At 39.0% G+C, this 20,317-nt stretch overlaps 1 protein-coding gene across 4 annotated transcripts in view; it reads left to right on the top strand.

Moving 5' to 3' along the window:
- Positions 1-534: 534 nt before the first annotated feature.
- The window catches only part of usp34 (ubiquitin specific peptidase 34), a 61,646-nt gene continuing 41,863 nt past the window's right edge, over positions 535-20,317 (top strand). For all 4 annotated transcript variants that reach the window (XM_081361998.1, XM_081361997.1, XM_081361996.1 and 1 more), the window contains exons 1-15: positions 535-840; positions 5,744-5,831; positions 6,997-7,468; positions 9,443-9,493; positions 11,365-11,514; positions 11,604-11,671; positions 13,424-13,616; positions 14,843-14,904; positions 14,982-15,063; positions 15,176-15,268; positions 16,314-16,439; positions 16,583-16,712; positions 16,833-16,963; positions 17,267-18,012; positions 20,103-20,317. In XM_081361998.1, coding sequence (XP_081218124.1) covers positions 798-840; positions 5,744-5,831; positions 6,997-7,468; positions 9,443-9,493; positions 11,365-11,514; positions 11,604-11,671; positions 13,424-13,616; positions 14,843-14,904; positions 14,982-15,063; positions 15,176-15,268; positions 16,314-16,439; positions 16,583-16,712; positions 16,833-16,963; positions 17,267-18,012; positions 20,103-20,317 — 2,650 coding nt within the window. In that variant the 5' untranslated portion in view covers positions 535-797. The remainder of the gene's footprint in view (positions 841-5,743; positions 5,832-6,996; positions 7,469-9,442; positions 9,494-11,364; positions 11,515-11,603; positions 11,672-13,423; positions 13,617-14,842; positions 14,905-14,981; positions 15,064-15,175; positions 15,269-16,313; positions 16,440-16,582; positions 16,713-16,832; positions 16,964-17,266; positions 18,013-20,102) is intronic.

Below are 20,317 nucleotides of genomic sequence, written 5' to 3'. Positions count from 1 at the left end.
ATATAAATATTTTGTTATAAATATATTTAATCGCACTTTTGGTCAATTGAATGTGTCCATGCTGAATGATTATTATTTTTTTTTTTTTTTTACCGACCCCAAAACGTTTGAACGGTAGTACCCAATTTGCATTGCAAGGGCTATGATGACCCCGGCCATAACTGTTACACAATCAATTAATTACACAAAAATGGGACCTTTGTGCTTTCGTAGAAATATCAAAATTAAACCATCACACGTACACGTGCTCGACTGCGTTTCTCGCGAGATTTCTAAGACCGGAACCAGGCGGAGCTTACGAAAACACCCGATGTGTAACAACGGTCGCCCCTCCCTTTCTCTTTGCTAGTTTTCCGAAAAAGGCCGAACGAGCTGCGCGATGACTCGGCGGAACCAGACGACGTCTCGCCCAACGTCATCCGCCTGCCTCCGAACGACCGCGAACAATCCCGGAAACACCCGAACATCTCCGGGGTCGCCGGCGGAAACCACCGAAGTGTAACTCCCGTCCCTGTTCATCATGGCTGCCGTATGTGCTAGTCTGCACAGTAACGCTCTGCTCGGAGACTGACTCTCCGCTCCTTTAGTGCCTCACATTTACTGTCTTTACCCTCGACACTTCGGCAAATAATCCCGCTTGCATGAGCCCAAACCTCCCTGGTTGTGTTGTCTCAAAATAACGAGCATTCATCAAGCATTTCGTCGGGCCTTAAACACCCCCTTAAAAAGACAGAGAGAAAAACAGGCAACATTTTACTTCTCCAATGGTCTGAATACACTTTCCGCCTTTATGAACCATGTGTGAGAACTGCGCCGAGCTGCTGGAGGTGCTCAATGAGAGTAAGTCAACTGCTTTTTGATTTTCGTGTGAGTGTGTGTTTGTTGTGTTTTTGTAGTTGTTTGCAGCAAGTTGTTAGCATGACTGTTCGAGCATGCGTCTCACTGCCTCACATCACTGCAGATTTTCACGTTTAATATTGAATCCTCCGCACGTTTGTCAACATGTGCAATCACGAGAGCTCTCGAGCACCCTTTGGCTGTCATTATTTGTGTTTTGTTTGATTTCGAGATCTGTTTTTATTAACGCAATGCTACCAGAACGTGTTAGCCTCTCATCATTTCAGCATTAAATCGCCAATCGAGATTAGCAACGAAATCTGTTGTTTACTTCAAACGGAAGCACCAGAAAACATCGACGTGTTTGTCGAACATCGGTTTGTTTTCATATGTTTGGAGGCTGATGGGAAGTTGAACTGACATTAGCATTAGCATTAGCAGAAGTGTTTTTGACATTGTCATCCTTTAAAATGCACACAGATCAACATCTGACCACCCAAAACAATCCCAATCGCGCTGTAATTCCGCTCGACCGAGTGGTTTATGGTGGATGGAGTGATCTGACAGTCGGGATGAGTGTGTTTTTGCAGGCTTTGGCCCGCTGATGGCTGCCGGACAGGGATCGGACAGTTTTTGTGTTTGTGGGCTTTGTTGGATGGGAGAGAGTGTGTGATGTGGTTCAATGCGCTTTCTTTGCTTCAGTACTGATGTCTTGGTGTGTAAAAACAGTGACTGATGATATAGCTCATGTGCAGGGATGATAATACCATAGTTATTTGATGTATACTGTTGTACTGAAGGTTTACCATGGTATTGGTATGCCATCTTAAATCATTAAGCCAACTTAAATCATTAATTTACTATGAAAAATGAAGAAAACAACATGGCCTGTTGGTGTAGTTATGATATCAGATGGTATTTTGGTGTACTAAACCATTGTACTACTGCAAGATTGCCACAGTGTTTGCATGGTAATCCAGTGGAATTACTACGGTACATGCCAAAAACATGGTATTCTGGTGGGCACTCCTGATATATACCATGGTACTGAATGATTTCCACATTGAGTTAGGCTACCAATAGTACTCCAAAGAATACAGTAGAAATTCACATGACAATGTGTTGTACACATGTTATAAACAGTAGACTATGTCCGAAACATGGTATTATAACCATACCGTAACCAAAATCCATGGCATCACTGTAGTAACATGTCCAAACCCAGAATCATCAGCATGGTGTTTTGTTCGGTTATAAGTGAGTTTGCTTTATTAACTCCATCAGATTGAATCTCACAGGTGTTGTTCGGCTGTCATCACTTGCTGAAGTGTCAGATTGTCATATTTGCAGCGAAGCCTGAAAGTGTTGCTTCTCTGTTAGGATGGATGTCGTGGTTCGTCTCAAACAACGAGGATGAGTTTTTCAGTGTGATTTGTGTGAAGCTGCAGTTATACACACTTCTGAAGTGTTATACACACTTCCCTCCTATGGGGAGAGACGGTTGCTACATGTTCTGGTGCGGTCATGTGATCTGTTTAATGTTCGTTCGTTTCCCACCGTTTGGTGTGTATTGTTTTTGATGGTGGGTAATGAAGTCTAGACGTGTTAAACGTCGCTGTTTGTGAATGATTTGATGGTGTGTTTTGTGAGTTCTCAGGAGTGTGTTTGACATTCAGGCATGTCTCGTGTCCTAGTGAGTGGCAGCCCCATATGTGCATGTGCAGCTTAACCTTTGACCTCTCAAAGGCGGTGCTGTGTGTGTAGACAGACAACATAAACACGCTTTATTTGTGTGGGCTGGAGACGGTGTTAATCTGACAGTCTGCTGCGTGTGTGTGTGTGTTCAGGAGAGATGTTTTCCAGCTTAAAGGAGAACTCCGGTCAATTTTAACATTGAGCTCATTTTTTTGTACATTTGGAGTGCTGTCAATACAGAGAACAACGACAAAAATCGGTGTTGCCTACACCGAGTTATTCTATTTTTAAAATTTGCACCCTGTTGACTTCAATGGGGCAAGTACTAAACCTGCTTTTAGCCTCTTAACATCCTTGTTGTGTCATTACAAGTGCACAGAAAATGTGAGTGATTCCTTCAGAGTGATCACGGGTGAATCTGACTGCAGTAGATGTGAAAGAAATGTATAAAAAATATGTTATTTAAGCCAGCGCAAATACCTCTGTTTACATCCTGCTTTCGGGTGAAGTCCAAAGTAGTCGATTGCCGAGTTCACGCGCATAGGTTTAGTACCTATGATCACGCGCGTGAACTCGGCAATTGATTACTTTGGACTTCACCCGAAAGCAGGATGTAAACAGAGGTATTTGCGCTGGCTTAAATAACATCATTTTTATTCATATCTTTCACATCTGCTGCAGTCAGATTCACTCGTGTTCACTCTGAAGGAATCACTCACATTTTCTGTGCACTTGTAATGACACATCAAGGATGTTAGGAGGCTAAAAGCAGGTTTAAAACTTGCCCCATTGAAGTCAACAGGGTGCAGATTTTAAAAAGAGGATAACACGGTGTAGGCAACACCGATTTTTGTCGTTGTTCTCTGTATTGACAGCACTCCAAATGTACAAAAAAATGAGCTCAATGTTAAAATTGACCGGAGTTCTCCTTTAATGCAGTCTTAAGTGTGTGTGTGAGTCTCTCTGTGTGTGTGTGTGTGTGTGTGTGTGTGTGTGTGTGTGTGTGTGTTTGTCTGTCTGTCTGTCTGTCTGTCTGTGTGTTTGTCTGTGTGTGTGTGTGTGTCTGTCTGTGTGTTTGTCTGTCTGTCTGTTTGTCTGTGTGTGTGTCTGTTTGTACATGCGTGCGTGTCTGTGTGATGTGGGTGTGTGTGTGTGTGTGTGTGTGTTCAGGAGAGATGTTTTCCAGCTTAATGCAGTCTTAATTGTGTGTGTGACTCTGTGTGTGTGTGTCTGTCTGTGTGTCTGTCTGTGTGTTTGTCTGTGTGTGTGTGTGTGTGTGTGTGTGTGTGTGTGTGTGTGTGTGTGTGTGTGTGTGTGTCTGTGTCTGTGTGATATGAGTGTGTGTGTGTGTGTGTGTGTGTGTGTGTGTGTGTGTGTGTGTGTGTGTGTATGTGTCTGTTTGTGCGTGTGTGTCTGTGTGATATGAGTGAGTGTGTGTGTGTGTGTGTGTGTGTGTGTGTGTGTTTGTCTATATGTCTGTGTTTTTTTCTGTCTGTGCGTCTGTCTGTGTGTCTGTCTGTGTGTCTGTGTGTGTGTGTGTGTGTGTGTGTGTGTGTGTGTGTGTGTGTGTGTGTGTGTGCGCGAGTGTGTGTCTCTTTCTTTGTGTGTGCGAGTGTGTCTCTCTCTTTCTGTGTGTGTGTGTGTGTGTGTGTGTGTCTCTCTCTTTCTGTGTATGTGTCTGTGTGTGTCTCTCTCTTTCTGTGTATATGTGTGTGTGTGTGTGTGTGTGTGTGTGTGTGTGTGTGTGTGTGTGGGCGCGCACTCCCTGTATTTGTCAGCAGACATCTGTTTATGCACACTCTGTAATTTCACATTTTCTGAAAGGTCAGAAGCAGTCAGACGGTCACTAAACCAGTTTTGCCAGACATCATAAAAAGTCATGAATCACATCACATTTTAATTATATATTTTAAAGGAATAGCTCTTGTCCTTCAATATAAAACCGTTCTCCGTCATCATTTACTCGCACTCATGACGCTCCAAACCCGTAACACCTTGATTTAAGATGATTTTAACTCTTCACACTGGTTTTACTGTGCAACAGACGGTGACCTTTGAATGTTCAAAAAGGTCAAAAATGCACCATAAATGTAGTCAATACGGCGGAAGTCATGTGATAGATTTGTGTGAGGAACAGACCAAATGTAAGTGATCATTTCCTGAAAATCTTCCTCTCTATCCAAGCTCTTGTAACCTGTTTTTGTTTTGCATATTCAGACTTGCTTAATTTCAATTGGTTACAAGACAGGCAGGAATTCACTTACAAAAAAGGAGGTAAATCCAGTCTTTTCTCACATAACTTGTTTTTGTAATCTAGCACACAGAGCTATTTTGGAGCTGTGTGGAAAAGAGCAGCATGAACATTCTTTAAAATATTTTCTTTTATTTTCCACAGATCATATATCATATGACAGAACATTCATTTTTGAGTGAATTATTCTTTTATTCTTGAATTATACAAGTCGATAAGGTCAGAGTGTTTTTTTTTCCTCCTGAAAAGCACCAAATAATGTACTTCATTCAGTCAGTCTGTGTGTTGTTTTTCTTTCTTTTTTTCTGTGCTTTTGAGCTTTCAGAATAACGGCTTTGATAACGGATCCTTATATCAAACTGTTTCTCAGCCGGCATCAACACACAATGCCCTGAATTGTTACTCTAGAGCTGTGTGGAAGCGGCAGAGGAAAAAAAAAGACAGGAAAGCCGTTTTATAGAAAGAAAAAAAGAAAGAAAGGAATAAAATCTCATGTAGGTCAAGGCTAACCAGCTGCTCGAGTGAACTTTACTACCCCAAGGTAGCGTTCCCAAGTCCAGCAACTCCCTCGTCGCCATGGAAACCAATAATTGTGCTGTGTGTGTGTGTGTGGGTGGCAGGGAGGGACAGGGCACCTAAATGGGTGTTAAGGTAATGAAAATCAGAATGTCATGTGATCGTCTGTAATGATCACGCTGGGTACGTTGTTATTGTGTAAAAAAAAAAAAAAAAAAAAATCTGTGAAATTTACTGTAAAAAAAGATTAAAAATATGTCTAACATAAAGTGTGTATTCTGTGTAAGTTGTGTTTTAGTTTTTGTGCTTGTGTTTGTTGTGCGTCTCTAACACTGATCTGATCTCAGACAGTCCCAGGACCCTGTAGCCACTTCATTAACGGTTTTCTTCTATCTCTGTCTGCGTGTGTGTGTGTGTGTGTGTGTGTGTGTGTGTGTGTGTCAGTCTCGGATGCAGACAGCTCAGACGGCCTGCAGCTGAAGAAGGAACATGCCTTAAGAGTCTTCGCTTACATCAGCACATGGACACAGAGGTCAGCACTCACTTCAAACACTCATTCATTTCCTTTCCACTCTGTATTTGAGTCAACATTATTTACCCAAAGTTACTTATATTGCATTCAAGATATTTTAAAATACTAATTTATTTTATTTCATGGTGAAATATTAAAGTAGTAATATTTCTGACTTTGTTTTTATTTAGTGATTTTTATTTTGTAGCAGTAATAAAATTGTGCAGCCCTACAAAAAAGCACAGCAAACCTGGATTTTTCTTTTTAATTGCATTTTTAATCGCAATCACAATTTTTATCAGAAAAATCAATTGCACCCCCCGCACACACACACATGCACATAAATTGTGCAGCCCTACATTCACTTATTCAATCTCTCACACATTCATTCATTCATTTATTCAATCATTCATTCCCACTTTCATTCACTGATTCACTTACTGATTCATTTATTCATTCACATTCACTCACCGATTCACTCGCTGAATCGCTCATTGATTCATTCGCATTCACCCACCAATTTGCTCATTCATTTAATCATTCTCATTCACTCAATGATTTGCTCGCTGACTTGCTCATTCATTTATTCTCTTGTTCACTCGCATACTGTCTTAATTTATTCATTCATTCACTTTTTTTTCTCATTCACACACTGATTCATATGTTTTCAGCTTCATCCTGCATCATGTTGCTGTTTACTTTGTCATCATGGCTGTTTATTCATAGAAGAATGTATGATCGGTGTTATTTGACCTTTGACCTGCTGTAGATCAGTGTGTTGAGCACATTAAGAACTTTGGCTCTGTCCCAAATGGCACCCTAAGCCCTGGCGGTTATCCTCCGAGTCCACACTTAGCGTAACGCTGCTTTGACTGTCAGGTAGTACAGTCTTCAGCACAGGCTCGGCAGAAGTGCACATTATCGACTCTCGAGCACCCTTCAGAAACCTAAAATGACAAATTGGACACCCTACGGATTTGTGGACTCGCACATGCGGTGGCCATTATAATTGCACATGAAGTGTGCCATTCGGGACAGGACCTTTCCCTGTGCTGGTTTTGGGAGGAATCTGTGGAACACGTGTATTAAACCATCCTTACGGTCTATCTTCTCGGTAGCTGAAAGCGCCTTTATATTAGCCAAACTATTATTGAAGATGTTTGATTCTCTCTGTGTTCGTTTGCAGGCAGTGTCTGTGCTGTTTTAAAGAATACAAGCACCTCGAGGTGTTCAGCCAACTGGTTTATGCCCTCATTAACTTGGTCATCGCCCAAGTCACCAACCTTCGGGACCGCCTTCGCAGTGGCCATGGCAACAGTAGGACTGAGGGGGTGGAGCCTGAATGGGGCTCCGCCCAGCCACAGCCGTCGCCCAATGAGGACGAGCCTCTGAATGTGGAACGGGACTCTGCTGATGAGGACGGTGCAGCAGAGGATGGTGATCAGCACAAGAACCAAAAGCAGGGGGTCAAGCCGGACCCTCAGCCCAGGCTCGGTGATCCCGCGGCGGGCGACAGCGGGAACGAGACTGGCCTGGACCTGTTTGCATCCTGGAGCACAGAAGACCAGGAGAAACTGCTGCTGTGTGCTGCCAAGATCTTCCAGATCCAGTTCCCCCTGTACACGGCCTACAAACACAACACACACCCCACTATAGAGGTAATACATACTCGTGTGTATACAACGCTCTGTGTTTCAGAAGTGTTTTCCCGAGGCATTTAAAGTCCGCATTAACCGGAATATTAAATGAGAAAAATAAGGGGCGTGGCTTGTTTTTACTCTCTGGGAATTGATTGGATATAGAAAAGTAGGCGTTCCATTTGCTGTCAAAGATCTAGAGATTACGAATAAATTACGAATAAATGAGAGATTACGAAGACAAACATTTTTTGCGTGTGGGGATCAGAGCTGCACGATTAATTGTTTAAAGATTGCGATCTCGATTCAAACACCCATTCGATCTCATTCCTAAATGACAACAATTCGCCTGTGTCTATTAAACCTTTGACAAAATCACAGCGAACATTCAAATCTGCAGTTGTCGCTGAGCCAGAGAGAGCAGTTATCATGTTTAGGTATTCACAAACAGTCTTTTCAACCACACAATATCATTATTTCTGTGTTACAAATATTCGGATATAAACACTGATGTCTACGGAAGTTATCAAAATAGAGTAAATCACCTTTTTAAAGTAACTTGGTGCTTCAAATAACGGTTGTATCAATTACATCGTTACACCAGTAGGTGGCGACAGGTGACTGTTAAAAATGTATTTCTCATCGAATCATTAATTCAATAGATTCGTTCAAAAACGCTGATTCATCCACTAATGAAACAAGTGAAGTGTTTATGAGTGAGTCATTCACTCATAATTCATTCAAATTAATTTAACATTTTAAATAGACTGCAGCAATTAATATTTTGTCAGAAACTCTACACTGAAAAAAATGATTTGTTGAATTTAATAATTTGTTTATGGTAAGTGGTTGCACACAATTGATTTTAGCTACATTTAAACAAATGCATTAAGTTGAACTTAATCAATTTTAGTTCAACTTAATGCATTAAATGTAGCTAAAATCAATTGTGTGCAACCACTTAGCATAAACAAATTTATTAAATTCAACTAATCATTTTCAGTGTAGGAAATTACATGCTATTTTGTTTAGTTTCTCTTTTCGCGGGTGAATCGTGATCTCTGTTTGAAACCAAAAAATCGTGATTCTCTGTGAGTCTGCATCCAGAATCGTGCAGCTCTAGTGTGGATTAACTTGCATGGATGAATTGTTTACCACTAGACTAGTACTGTGCGCTAACCGCTAACAAAGTAATTAGGGTCCATTTTGATGTTATGCCGACTTTAAACTTGCAATGAAACAGAAGTAAGGTCAGATCTTTTCTTTTGTATTGTGAAAGATGTTCTGTGCATCAGTTGTTGATTGGATGTTGAGATGTGGGCGTTGCACTCAAGTGAATGCGAGCTCGCAGTGGATTGTGGAGGGACGTGGTTTAAGTGGGATAAATGATCAATTTTGATGAAACAATACAGGGTCAAAAAAAGGTTAAATGCGTACATGGATGAATCGATGACAATAATCTAGTACATACATTTACAAAAAATATATATTTTTTTAAATGTTTTGTACATGACACAAAGTTTCATTGAATATTTGAAGGATTGAAGGATCACATCATGTATACACATCATGTGCCACTTTTGTCTTTCTGATCAAGCTCACGGTGTCGTGGCCAACTGTAGTGCGATTAACTAAGCCGTATTTACACCACATTTTAAAAATACAAATTATGGGTTTATTCTGACTGAAATCAAACAGTGTTTTTCCTGATCCATCATTGTTGTCAGTAAATTCACTATGGATGTTTTTAATGGCATTTTACCTTCTGTTAGACTCAATCGAGATAAAATACACACACCACACAAGCATTATACACTTTATACACCACTTTATACTCTTCCAGTTAGTGCTTTGTTATTCCTGAATGATTTGGATGAACCGAATACCCTCAACACACACAAAAAACTGTGTTCAGTGGTTTTTGTAGTTGCTCACTACTGTATTTATTTGGATCGCTCTCTTTTTTTAATATCTGTTTGTTGCTTTTGCCCTCAGGATATTTCGGCACAAGAGAGCAATATCCTCGGCTCTTTCTGTGATATGAATGTAAGTGTCTCTCTCTCTCTCTCTCTCATACACACACACACGTGCACACACACACACACACACACACACACACACACACACACACACACACACACGCTCTCATGATGATGGGCTTGATTACACCGTTTAGAGATAATTTCTGAGCTCAATAGATGCGGAGTGGACGCCGCAGGACTAGACTTAACTGACTAGGTGTGGCTTGTGTGTGAAAGTACGGGATGTTCTTTGTTTAGATGTTGCTTGGCGTGATTCATCCGCTCCCATGAATCATCACAGGTTTTAGTGATTAAATTTAAGCTGTTCATCATTCAAACGCCATGTAAGAATGCTTTGAAGTCTACTAAATGAGAAATAATTTCGGCATGTCTTTGCGGTCTGTAAATAAGTGCTGTTTGCGACTGCTTTGACAATCAGTTCATCTGTGGATTATTTCTTATAAGTTTGTGTTAATGTTACACGCTGTGCGCAAAAAAAGACATTTATGAAATTTTTAGTAAATCATTTTTAATCAAACATTTAATGAGAAATATATACACAAATTACACCATTCACAGTACAGATTTTGCTAATAATTATTATTAAACTATATAAAATATTGAATGTATAATGTTTTATTATTAAACATTAAATATTATTATTTATAATTAATTGCATTGTTATTGATAATAATTATGTTAATAATATGTATATAAATATATTTATAATATAGAATTACCTTTATATATATTTATAATATATAATATATATTAAAATGTATTATAATATATTGTATTAATAGTAATAGTCATGTCTGGTTTTCATACACATATATTATATTATATTATATTATATTATATTATATTATATTATATTATTTTGTATTATATTATATTATTAATTGTGATTTAATTACATTATTAATAATAATTATATTATAATTTGAATAGGTAATAGTTCATGTCTGGTTTTCATACACATATATTATATTACATTATATTATATTATATTATATTATATTATTAATTGTGATTTAATTGCATTATTAATAATAATTATATTATAATTTGAATAGGTAATAGCTCATGTCTTTTTTCATACATATATTATTATATTATATTATTAATTGTGATTAAATTACATTATTAATAATAATTATATTATAATTTGAATAGGTAATAGGTCATGTCTGTTTTCATACACATATATTATATTATATTATTAATTGTGATTAATTACATTATTAATAATAATAATAATAATAATTATTATATTATAATTTGAATAGACAATAGGTCATGTCTGGTTTTCATACCTATAATAATTATTATATTAATTCTATTATTATTAATTAAATTTCTCTTAATAATAATTATATTTTAATAGGTAATAGGTCATGTCTGTTTTTCATACTTATTATATTATATTAAATTATTATTATTATTATTATTATTATTAATAACTATGATTAATTACATTTGTTATTTATAATAATTATATTATAATTTTAACAGGTAATAGGTTTCATCTGGTCTTCATACATATATTATATTATTGTCATAATTGTGATTACTTACAACGTTTATTAATAGTAATTATTATTTTTAATAGGTTATATGTTGTGTCTGGTTGTCATACCTCATATTTTCTGTATTTAATTTTATAGTTATTTAATAATTTATGTTTAGTCATAAGAATAACTGACACAAGATCCTTTGGGCCTTATGAATCACGAGCTAAATACATTTTTGTGCGAATAATTTGTAAAATCTATGCATTTATTTGAATAAAACTGTTTTAATGATTTGATTGAACCCCATTTTAAAGCAGGATCATGCTGTTGATGAAGTGCTGTCACGTGTGTGTGTGTGTGTGTGTGTGTGTGTGTGTTTCAGGACGTGGAGGTTCCTCTGCACCTGCTGCGATACGTGTGTATGTTCTGCGGGAAGCACGGCCTCTCTCTGATGAAGGACTGCTTTGAGTTCGGCGCTCCTGACACTCTCCCCTTCCCCATCGCACATGCCTTCATCACCATCGTCTCTAACGTGAGTCCGACCTCTGCGTCGCCCCATCAAACCCGAGTCTGCCGTGTGTTTGACCTGTAACCAATCAGGTGTTTTCCCTGTGCACACAGATCAGAATATGGTTGCACATTCCCGCTGTGATGCAGCACATCATCCCTTTTCGCACTTACGTTATCAGGTAAGAACGCTTTTCTAAACTGCTCCTAAAGGTGTACAATTATTAAATCTATTTCATCTAATCAATCCTGATTGAGTCGCTCAAAGACAAGCGAGACAGAGGCAGAGCAGAATCTAAGTACTCTTAGAAAGAGCGCTGCCACCCGCCAAGAGTCTGCGCTCGGTTGAGTTGCTAGGAAGAGCATCCCTCACCATAGCAACAGTCGCCACGGCTCTCCTCACATGACCTTGGGGGAGCCAGACGGCTGAGAGAGCCGGTCATGTGACTCGAGCCAGACCGGATTAGAGCAGCTCAGAGAGAGAGAGAGAGTAGAAGTGTGTTCAGATGGAGAGAGATTTTTTTCAGATGGAGATTTTTTCTGCTGGCCAAATGTTATGTTATGTTGTCCCACCTCAAAATTACTATTATATTTTAAGATTTATCATACGCACACACACACATATATATATATATATATATATATATATATATATATAATAAATGTATAATATTAAATGTACATACCATATAAATATTCATCCACCGATAAAAATACAATCATCCCAAAATTATTATATTATATTATATTTGTATTATATTTTAATATATATATATTATATTATATTATATTATATTCATCCACCTTGAAAAGTAATCCCACCTCAAAATTATTATATTTTAATATTATATTATATTAAATATTCATACCATATAAATATTCATTCACCTAGAAAAATACTATCATCCCAAAATTATAATATTATATGAAATTTGTGGTATTATATTATATTATATTATATTATATTATATTATAATTTTTGTATTATATTTTTAATATATATATATTATATTATATTATATTATATTATATTATATTATTTTAATTATATTTATTCATCCACCTTGAAAAGTAGTCCCATCTTAAAATTATTATTATATTTTAATATTATATTATATAGATTATATTAAATCTTCACACCATATAAATATTCATCCACCTAGACAAATACTATCATGCCTTATATTATATTATATTATATTATATTATATTATATTATATTATATTATATTATATTATATTATATTATTCAAATCTACACATTTATATATAATTACATTTTCCATTAATATAATAAAATGCATAATTTTTTTTCTATTGAAAGTACATTTTCATATCTTTACAAAAGACAAACAGACTGAAAATCATACAGCTATTATGTATTCCATTACATTATTAAACTATTAAACTGACACATTTATATAACATACGATATAAAATAGTTGATATTTAAATGTAATGATTAAGCCTCTGAATTTTTTTTTTTTTTTTTTTTTCACTTTTACTAGCTTATTAGCTTTATCATGCAGCCTGATATATCCTTTATGACAAGAAGTTTTTTTTTTTTAAACCAATCCTTAAAAGAATGTTTAGTCAGGTTTAATACAAGTTAAATCTCTGAGTAAAAAAAAAACAAAACATACAAATTACAGCAATGCTTAGCAATAGACGTCTAGAAGTGTTCTGTGTTGTTTGAGCTGTAAAGCTGCCGCTTTGAAGGGAGTCTACTGGACAAATATTTGTGATTAGTTGTTTTTATGTGCCAAGCATCTGGTTGTATGTGAATCTCTCTCTCTCTCTCTCTCTCTCTCTCTCTCTCTCTCTCTCTCTCTCTCTCTCTCTCTCTCTCTCTCTCTCTCTCTCTCTCTCTCTCTCTCTCTCTCTCTCTCTCTCTCTCTCTCTCTCTCTCTCTCTCTCTCTCTCTCTCTCTCTAGGTATCTGTGCAAGCTGTCGGATCAGGAGTTGCGTCAGAGCGCGGCGCGTAACATGGCCGATCTGATGTGGAGCACGGTGAAGGAGCCGTTGGACAGCGCGCTGTGTTTCGACAGAGAGAGTTTGGATCTGGCCTTCAAGTACTTCATGAGTCCAACGCTCACCATGAGACTGGCCGGACTGAGTCAGATCACGGTACGAGACGCACAAAACACACAAACGCCCTTTTTCCATTGTATCCAGTTTGTGCTTGATTGGTAATTGGTCAGAGCTCAAGTAAAAATCAGACTGACCTTGCTCTTAATGGGATTTCTCCGAATATTAAGCAGGTAGTAAGAAATGTGGGTGTTTATTTTGATTCCAATTTAAATGTTGGATTTCTTGTCAAGAAGTTGGTTCAGTCTTGTTTTTATCAGTTATTAAACATTTCCAAGGTGAGGCGGTTTTAATGCTACAGAGAAGCTTATTCATGCTTTTATTTCTTCCCTTGATTATTGTAATGCTTTGTTCTCTTCTTTGAACCATCGCACTTTATCGCGTTTACTATTACTAATAGCCAGATTACTGACCAGAACAAAGAACAAATTTCATCGTATTACACCGGCCTGTAATGTTCAGGGCCGCAAACTGTACATGTGTATCAAGTTTCATGCTTTTATGAAAAAGTGAACATAATTTTCACATATCACCTGGACTAATAGAGCTTTAAAGGGATGGTCCATGACCTCGAGCCAAACACCCCCCCAGAAGCCTTTTTTCCCTTGGTTGAACATTATTAAAGTTATGTTTAATAATAAAGTTATGATGTCTCTCGTAAATTACCCCACTAATAATGCCCAGAATGGCACCAAACTTCTACAGTAGTACAAAATAGGTTCTGTACTCATAAAACGAGGCATTGGAAAATTTGTAAGTACATCAGGAGTTTTTTTAAATAACACTTGCCTGGCGGCTCATGCTACCGCTAACCCGGACGTCGAGGTCACTTCAGTGATTTGGGAAAAGCCTGTAAAAGGCCTGGCAGAAAGTGATGCATAAGGATGTAGTGGAACGACGCCCAGCTCCAGGAATGCACTAATATTGGGTGTCATTACTACATCCTTATGCATATCACCTGGACTAATAGAGCATTAACTGTGGAATAGTTTGCCTGTTGATATTAGATCATCTGAATGTGTGTTTGTTTTTAAATGTCGTCTGAAAACGTACTTGTATAGACGTGCTTTTAATATTTTGTGAGGTCTTCTGTGTATTTTGGGTTTCGATATGTCTTGTTTCTTTATGCACTGTATAGCTCTTCATTAATGTATTTTAATGATTGTGTTTTTATATTGTGTAAAGCACTTTGTGCATTGTTGCATTAAAAGTGCTATAAAAATCAAATTGTGCTTACTTACCAACCTGTGCTTGTGTTTCTGTAGAATCAGCTGCACACCTTCAATGACGTGTGTAATAACGAGTCCCTGGTGTCTGACACCGAGACGTGAGTGTTTCGACTCCACTGATTTTAGTAGTTCGGTCAAGCTGGACCTCTATTGACATCTTTGTTTCATCTTACAGGTCGATAGCGAAGGAACTCGCGGACTGGCTCATCAACAACAATGTTGTGGAGCACATATTTGGACCAAATTTGCACATTGAGGTGAGGAGACATCGCTCATATTTATCCTTGTAGTTTTTTGGTTGCATGTCTAGTTCTCTCTTGTTGCTGAGGTTTATTACTTCTGATTGTGCTTGTATTGTTTCTGCTGTAGATTATTAAACAGTGCCAAGTGATCCTGAACTTCCTGGCAGCCGAGGGCAGACTGAGCACTCAACATGTGGACTGTATATGGGCCGCCGCTCAGGTACACACTCACACACACTCACACACTCACTCACTCACTCACTCACTCATTCACACACACACACACACACACACACACACACACACTCACGCACTCACTCACGCACTCACTCACTCACTCACTCACGCACTCACTCACTCACTCACTCACTCACTCATAATTATAATAATAATAATAATTGATTACTGACTATATAATAACAGCAATATAACTAATAAATGCAAAATAACTTATTTTTTATTTAATTACTGAATGTTGCCCTTTGTAAATGTTGCATACTATGTTCTAATCTTTTTTTAAAACATTTTTATTTTTTAATTTCTTTTAGTGAAACACATGCAAAAGAACAGAACAGAACAGTCAGGTCACCAGTGGTATCACATACAATTATGATTTTCATATGCAGTTAGCTTCATATATCGGGGGTTTCTTTCCCAGTAATTCCAGAAGAAAAGAGAGACATAAAAAATTTAGGGCAGGTAAGAACAAAAATCGGCAGGCAAATATTTAGTAAGTCCATAAAAGGTTCAAGTCCATTCAGTCCCCTCAAAAAACACACAAATCCAGTATATTTTCATTGATCAAATAATTCACATACAGAAAAATAGGAAATGACTATCAATATGATAATACTGAAATATTGCTAAAGTGTGGAGAGGAAGAAGAAAAAAACACTCAAACAAATATAAAAAAACTACTTAAGATGACAAAACCACAACAAAATTACTAAAACTTAACATAAAAACCGACAATATAAACACAGGCTTTCAATTCAAAATATCCATTGATAATATAATAGTACATAAATACTAAAATAACACTGCATACTATGTATTGAGTAATAGACGCTTTCCTTTAGAGCTGTCACTATTGTTGCCATTTTTAAGAGGTTTTACTATATTTTCGAGTAGATTCTGCCCTCTTGATACAAGTCAATAAAAACAAGAACACACACACACACTCACACACTCTCTCTTTCTCTATTCGGCCTTTGTGACTTATTAATTTGTCTCATTAACTCTGTGTCTCTGTGTGTTTTCTGTAGCTGAAACACTGCAGTCGCTACATCCATGACCTGTTCCCCTCGCTCATAAAGAACCTGGACCCGGTTCCTCTGAGGCATGTGCTCAGCCTGGTGTCAGGGTTACACCCCAGCGCACACACCGAACAGGTACACAGTTCAGTCACATGCTCAGATGATTTGTGATTAACATTAACACACTCGTTTGAGCTCTCACTCTCATACGTTGGTGAATTTTGAGACGGACTAAAGTAAACGTATTTGTGGTTGCTGAGTTGTTTCTCTGTGCGCAGACGCTGTATTTGGCGTCCATGTTGATCAAGGCCTTGTGGAATAACGCCCTGGCTGCCAAAACTCAGCTGTCCAAACAGAGCTCCTTCGCCTCCCTGCTCAACACCAACATTCCCATGGGCAACAAGAAAGGTGTGTGGGTTCATGCCACAGATTTAAGATTTATCTCAATTTGAAGTTGGCGTCGATGATCGTTCAGAAAATTCTGTTCAGAAAATACTGAATTAGACACTTCTTGTTGTATTCTTACAGGTTCTCCTGCAGGAAGCCCAGAGAGCAGTGACAACAGCGACACGCATCACAGTGGAGGAAGTGACATGGAGATGGACGAGCCAATCATGAGCAGCGGAAAACGAGGGCAGCAGAGGCTGTCGGACACAGAGGTAACGTTCGCGCATATTCCAAAATATTTAATGAAAACAAGTGTCATTCAGCTTAATTTAGGTTAGGGCTGCATGATTAATCGCAATGAAACCACACTCGATTTGGCAAAGGCTGTGATTATTTTACGCACAGCTTGTCAGTGCAGCGGCTGATCGGTAGTAAATGCTGCTCCATCTGAACACTAGAGGGCGTCTCACACACACACGCCAAATATGCCCTGCAGAAGTACAATGACACTACAACAGCCCTAATTCAGGTGTTTTTTGCTAGTCAAGTAATTTAGGTGTTTTTTGCTGTTCTAGGAGTCTCTGCAGGGCAGCTCGGACGAGACGGCTAACAGTGGCGAGGAGGGCAGCAGCAGCGGACGCAGCGAAGCCTCGAGCAACGAGGCCGGATCCAGTCGAGCCAGCCAATCAGCAGGCAGCCCTGGCAGCGAGATGCACTCCGACGACATGGCTGACAGTGAGGCCCTGAAAGAGGAGGAAGAGGAGGAGGAAGAAGAGGAGGATGACGATGAGGATGATGAGGACGATGATGAGGATGATGAAGATGACAGACCCGCCGTCACATCCGAGAGCAGCCCGCAAAAAGAAACCCGAGAGCCTTCTACATCAGAGATGCGCAAACGCAAAGCCGGCGAAGCCCTCGGAGAGGTTCAAGGTGCTCCAGAGCGTCCCGGCATTCCCGTCTCCGGACTTTCCAAAACAAAATCCATCCCTTTCAACCCAGAAGCAGCCGCTGCCATGGTTGCCTCGTCTTCCTCCCTTAGGATCCTTGAACCCTGCTCTTCTTCATCATTGTGCCTGGAGGGAACGTCGGGAGAACAGGCTGATCCCTCCTCACATTCCCAATCCCAGGATCCCCAGCACCCGCAGCAGGGCGGCCCGGAGATGGACTCCTCCGGTTCCCAGGAGCCGTCATGTATGGCTCGACCGACGGACTTCCTGACGGAGGCCATGGGCAACGAGTTCTTCAACTGCAGGCGTTTCATCAGCCCTCAGCATCACCATCATCATCACCACCACCATCATCACCACCAACATGATGGGTGAGGCTACCTTTCAAATGTGTTGTTGACGTTTCTCTGCCAACACCTAGTGAGCTCCCTTACTGCTTTATGGTATTGGGATCTTACAGAGGACCTATTAAGTCTTGATTTTGTTTTTAGGGTCTACTAGAATGGGTGATTACATGCTTGAATGTTCAAAAAACACACGTTTGTTTTTCACGTTTCACATTGTTGCAGCCCCTCTCTTCCCAGTCTGTCAGTAACGCTCTGTTTAGTTCCTGTCTCTATGAAGCCCCTCCTTCTGAAATGCACACAGTGCTCTGATTGGTTGGCTGGACCAGTATGTTGTGATTGGTCAACTGCTTCAAACTTGTTTGGGAACTTCTAATTAGGGATGTCAATTTTCACAAATTCCCATGATCGATCGTCGTTTAAATTAACGATCAATTAATCGATTAATCGTTAGCCTTAATACTGCGATATGCGTCAACTGCAGTGGCATATGGCCAACAGCATGACAGGGTCTGCAAATGCTAATGTTCCTCACCAAATCGATTAGAATGGTTTTAAATAAAAGGGCTAGTAGGATTGTAAAATGTTTCGATGTGATTGATAATTAAATTAATTATTTAATAATCAAATATAACTACTAATACAACGCGTCACCAGCGCCGCCTCATATGCGCTAGAATGTGTGACTGTTGTGGACGCGCTCTTCCTGGAACAACTGCACGCGCTGAATGAATCTGCAACCGTTAAACTGGAGCACTTTGCTAGCACGTTATTTATCTAAAAGAAACGCATCCTATATGAGATTAATCAGATATATTTAAAATAAACAATATTACAAATTATATCTGCACAAAATGACGCAAATTCATGCACAAGTGAACTTGAACTAAGTTACGTGCCATTCATTCAGAACTACTCCTTTTGTGGACGCGCTCTTCCTGAAGCAACGCGACACGGCAACTAAACCCAAATAATTCACAATTTTTTATTACAATATTGTTCTCTTTATAATGTTATGCAATATTACAGTCCCAATAGTCATTATTAGTCGTGCACTGCCGTTTGAGCTGCGCGCGCTGAAGCTGACGCTTTACTACAGAGTTCTTTACCAAATGCATCCAATATGAGATAAATCAGATATAGATAGGCATACACAAAATAAACAGTATTACAACTTACATTTGAACAAAACAAAAGGCTGCGAATGCACACGCAAACTTACATGATGATGAAGGTGTAAAATGGTCCCAAACATAACTCCGGCGCGCTCGCTTTACATGTTTCGCGGTTGAGCAGCACGCCGCGAACCCGCATGAAGACCTGCTTAATCGATGATCGATAAGTTCTATCGATTAAATGTATTATCGACAATTAATCGATCGTCGATTAATCGTTGACATCCCTACTTCTAATACAACTATATTGTGACATGTTTGTTCCCGAAAGCAAACTCAAGACTACATTAGAGGTGTTTCAGGGAGTTCAGAAACAGTGACACTGATATAGAGAATAACTCCCGTCAGAGGGACTTTGTGCTTTAGTAACTTTGCAGACCTTTTTCATGTTCAAACAGCAACATTACACACTAAAGAAAGATAAAAAAGTTGCCTTAAATCATTGTCTATGTAGATGGCTCACTAGGTTTTGACTCAGAGTAGAAGTCTTCAATCCTGCGACACAACGCAGGATCTCTGGGACACGCCGCAACAGTGCAGCGCGGGACTAGTTTTTGCTAGATTAAGGGGTGCAGGACGGAAGATACTGATATGTGTGCGGGAAACGGGAGAAAGAAATGACACATGGGCTCCTGTAGTAATGATAATAATAATAACAGCACCGCACAAGTCTGTCACTGGAGATCTGAAGCGTTCTGTGTGTGGAAATTGGAATTGGAATAGGACCGGATTAACGGAATTAACCGGAATGGGACTGAAAAATCCATGTAGACCTCTTCCTACGGGCTTTTGTGGGTGGAAACGGGACAAAAACGTTAAAGTGTTGGGCAGGAGCGGGATAAAATATACTGTAGTTATGGCGGGAGCAGCACAGAATCACAGAGCCATTGTTTTCTGGTAACATACTCTTAACACACACACACTCTCTCTCTCTCTCTGCAGTCACATGGTTGAGGACATGCTGAGCGCCGATGACGTAAGCTGCAGCAGTTCCCAAGTCAGCGCCAAATCCGAGAAGAACATGGCGGATTTTGACGGAGAAGAGTCCGGATGTGAGGAAGAGCTGGTCCAGATCAACTCTCACGCTGAGCTCAGCTCGCACCTGCAGCAACACCTGCCCAACCTGGCCTCCATATACCACGAACACCTGGTGCAAG

This window comes from Scardinius erythrophthalmus (assembly GCF_964197995.2).
Source record: "Scardinius erythrophthalmus genome assembly, chromosome: 3".
Taxonomy (NCBI): Eukaryota; Metazoa; Chordata; class Actinopteri; order Cypriniformes; family Leuciscidae; genus Scardinius; species Scardinius erythrophthalmus.
The sequence above is the reverse complement of the archived record's forward strand: the minus strand, read 5'-3'. Positions and strand labels throughout refer to the sequence as shown.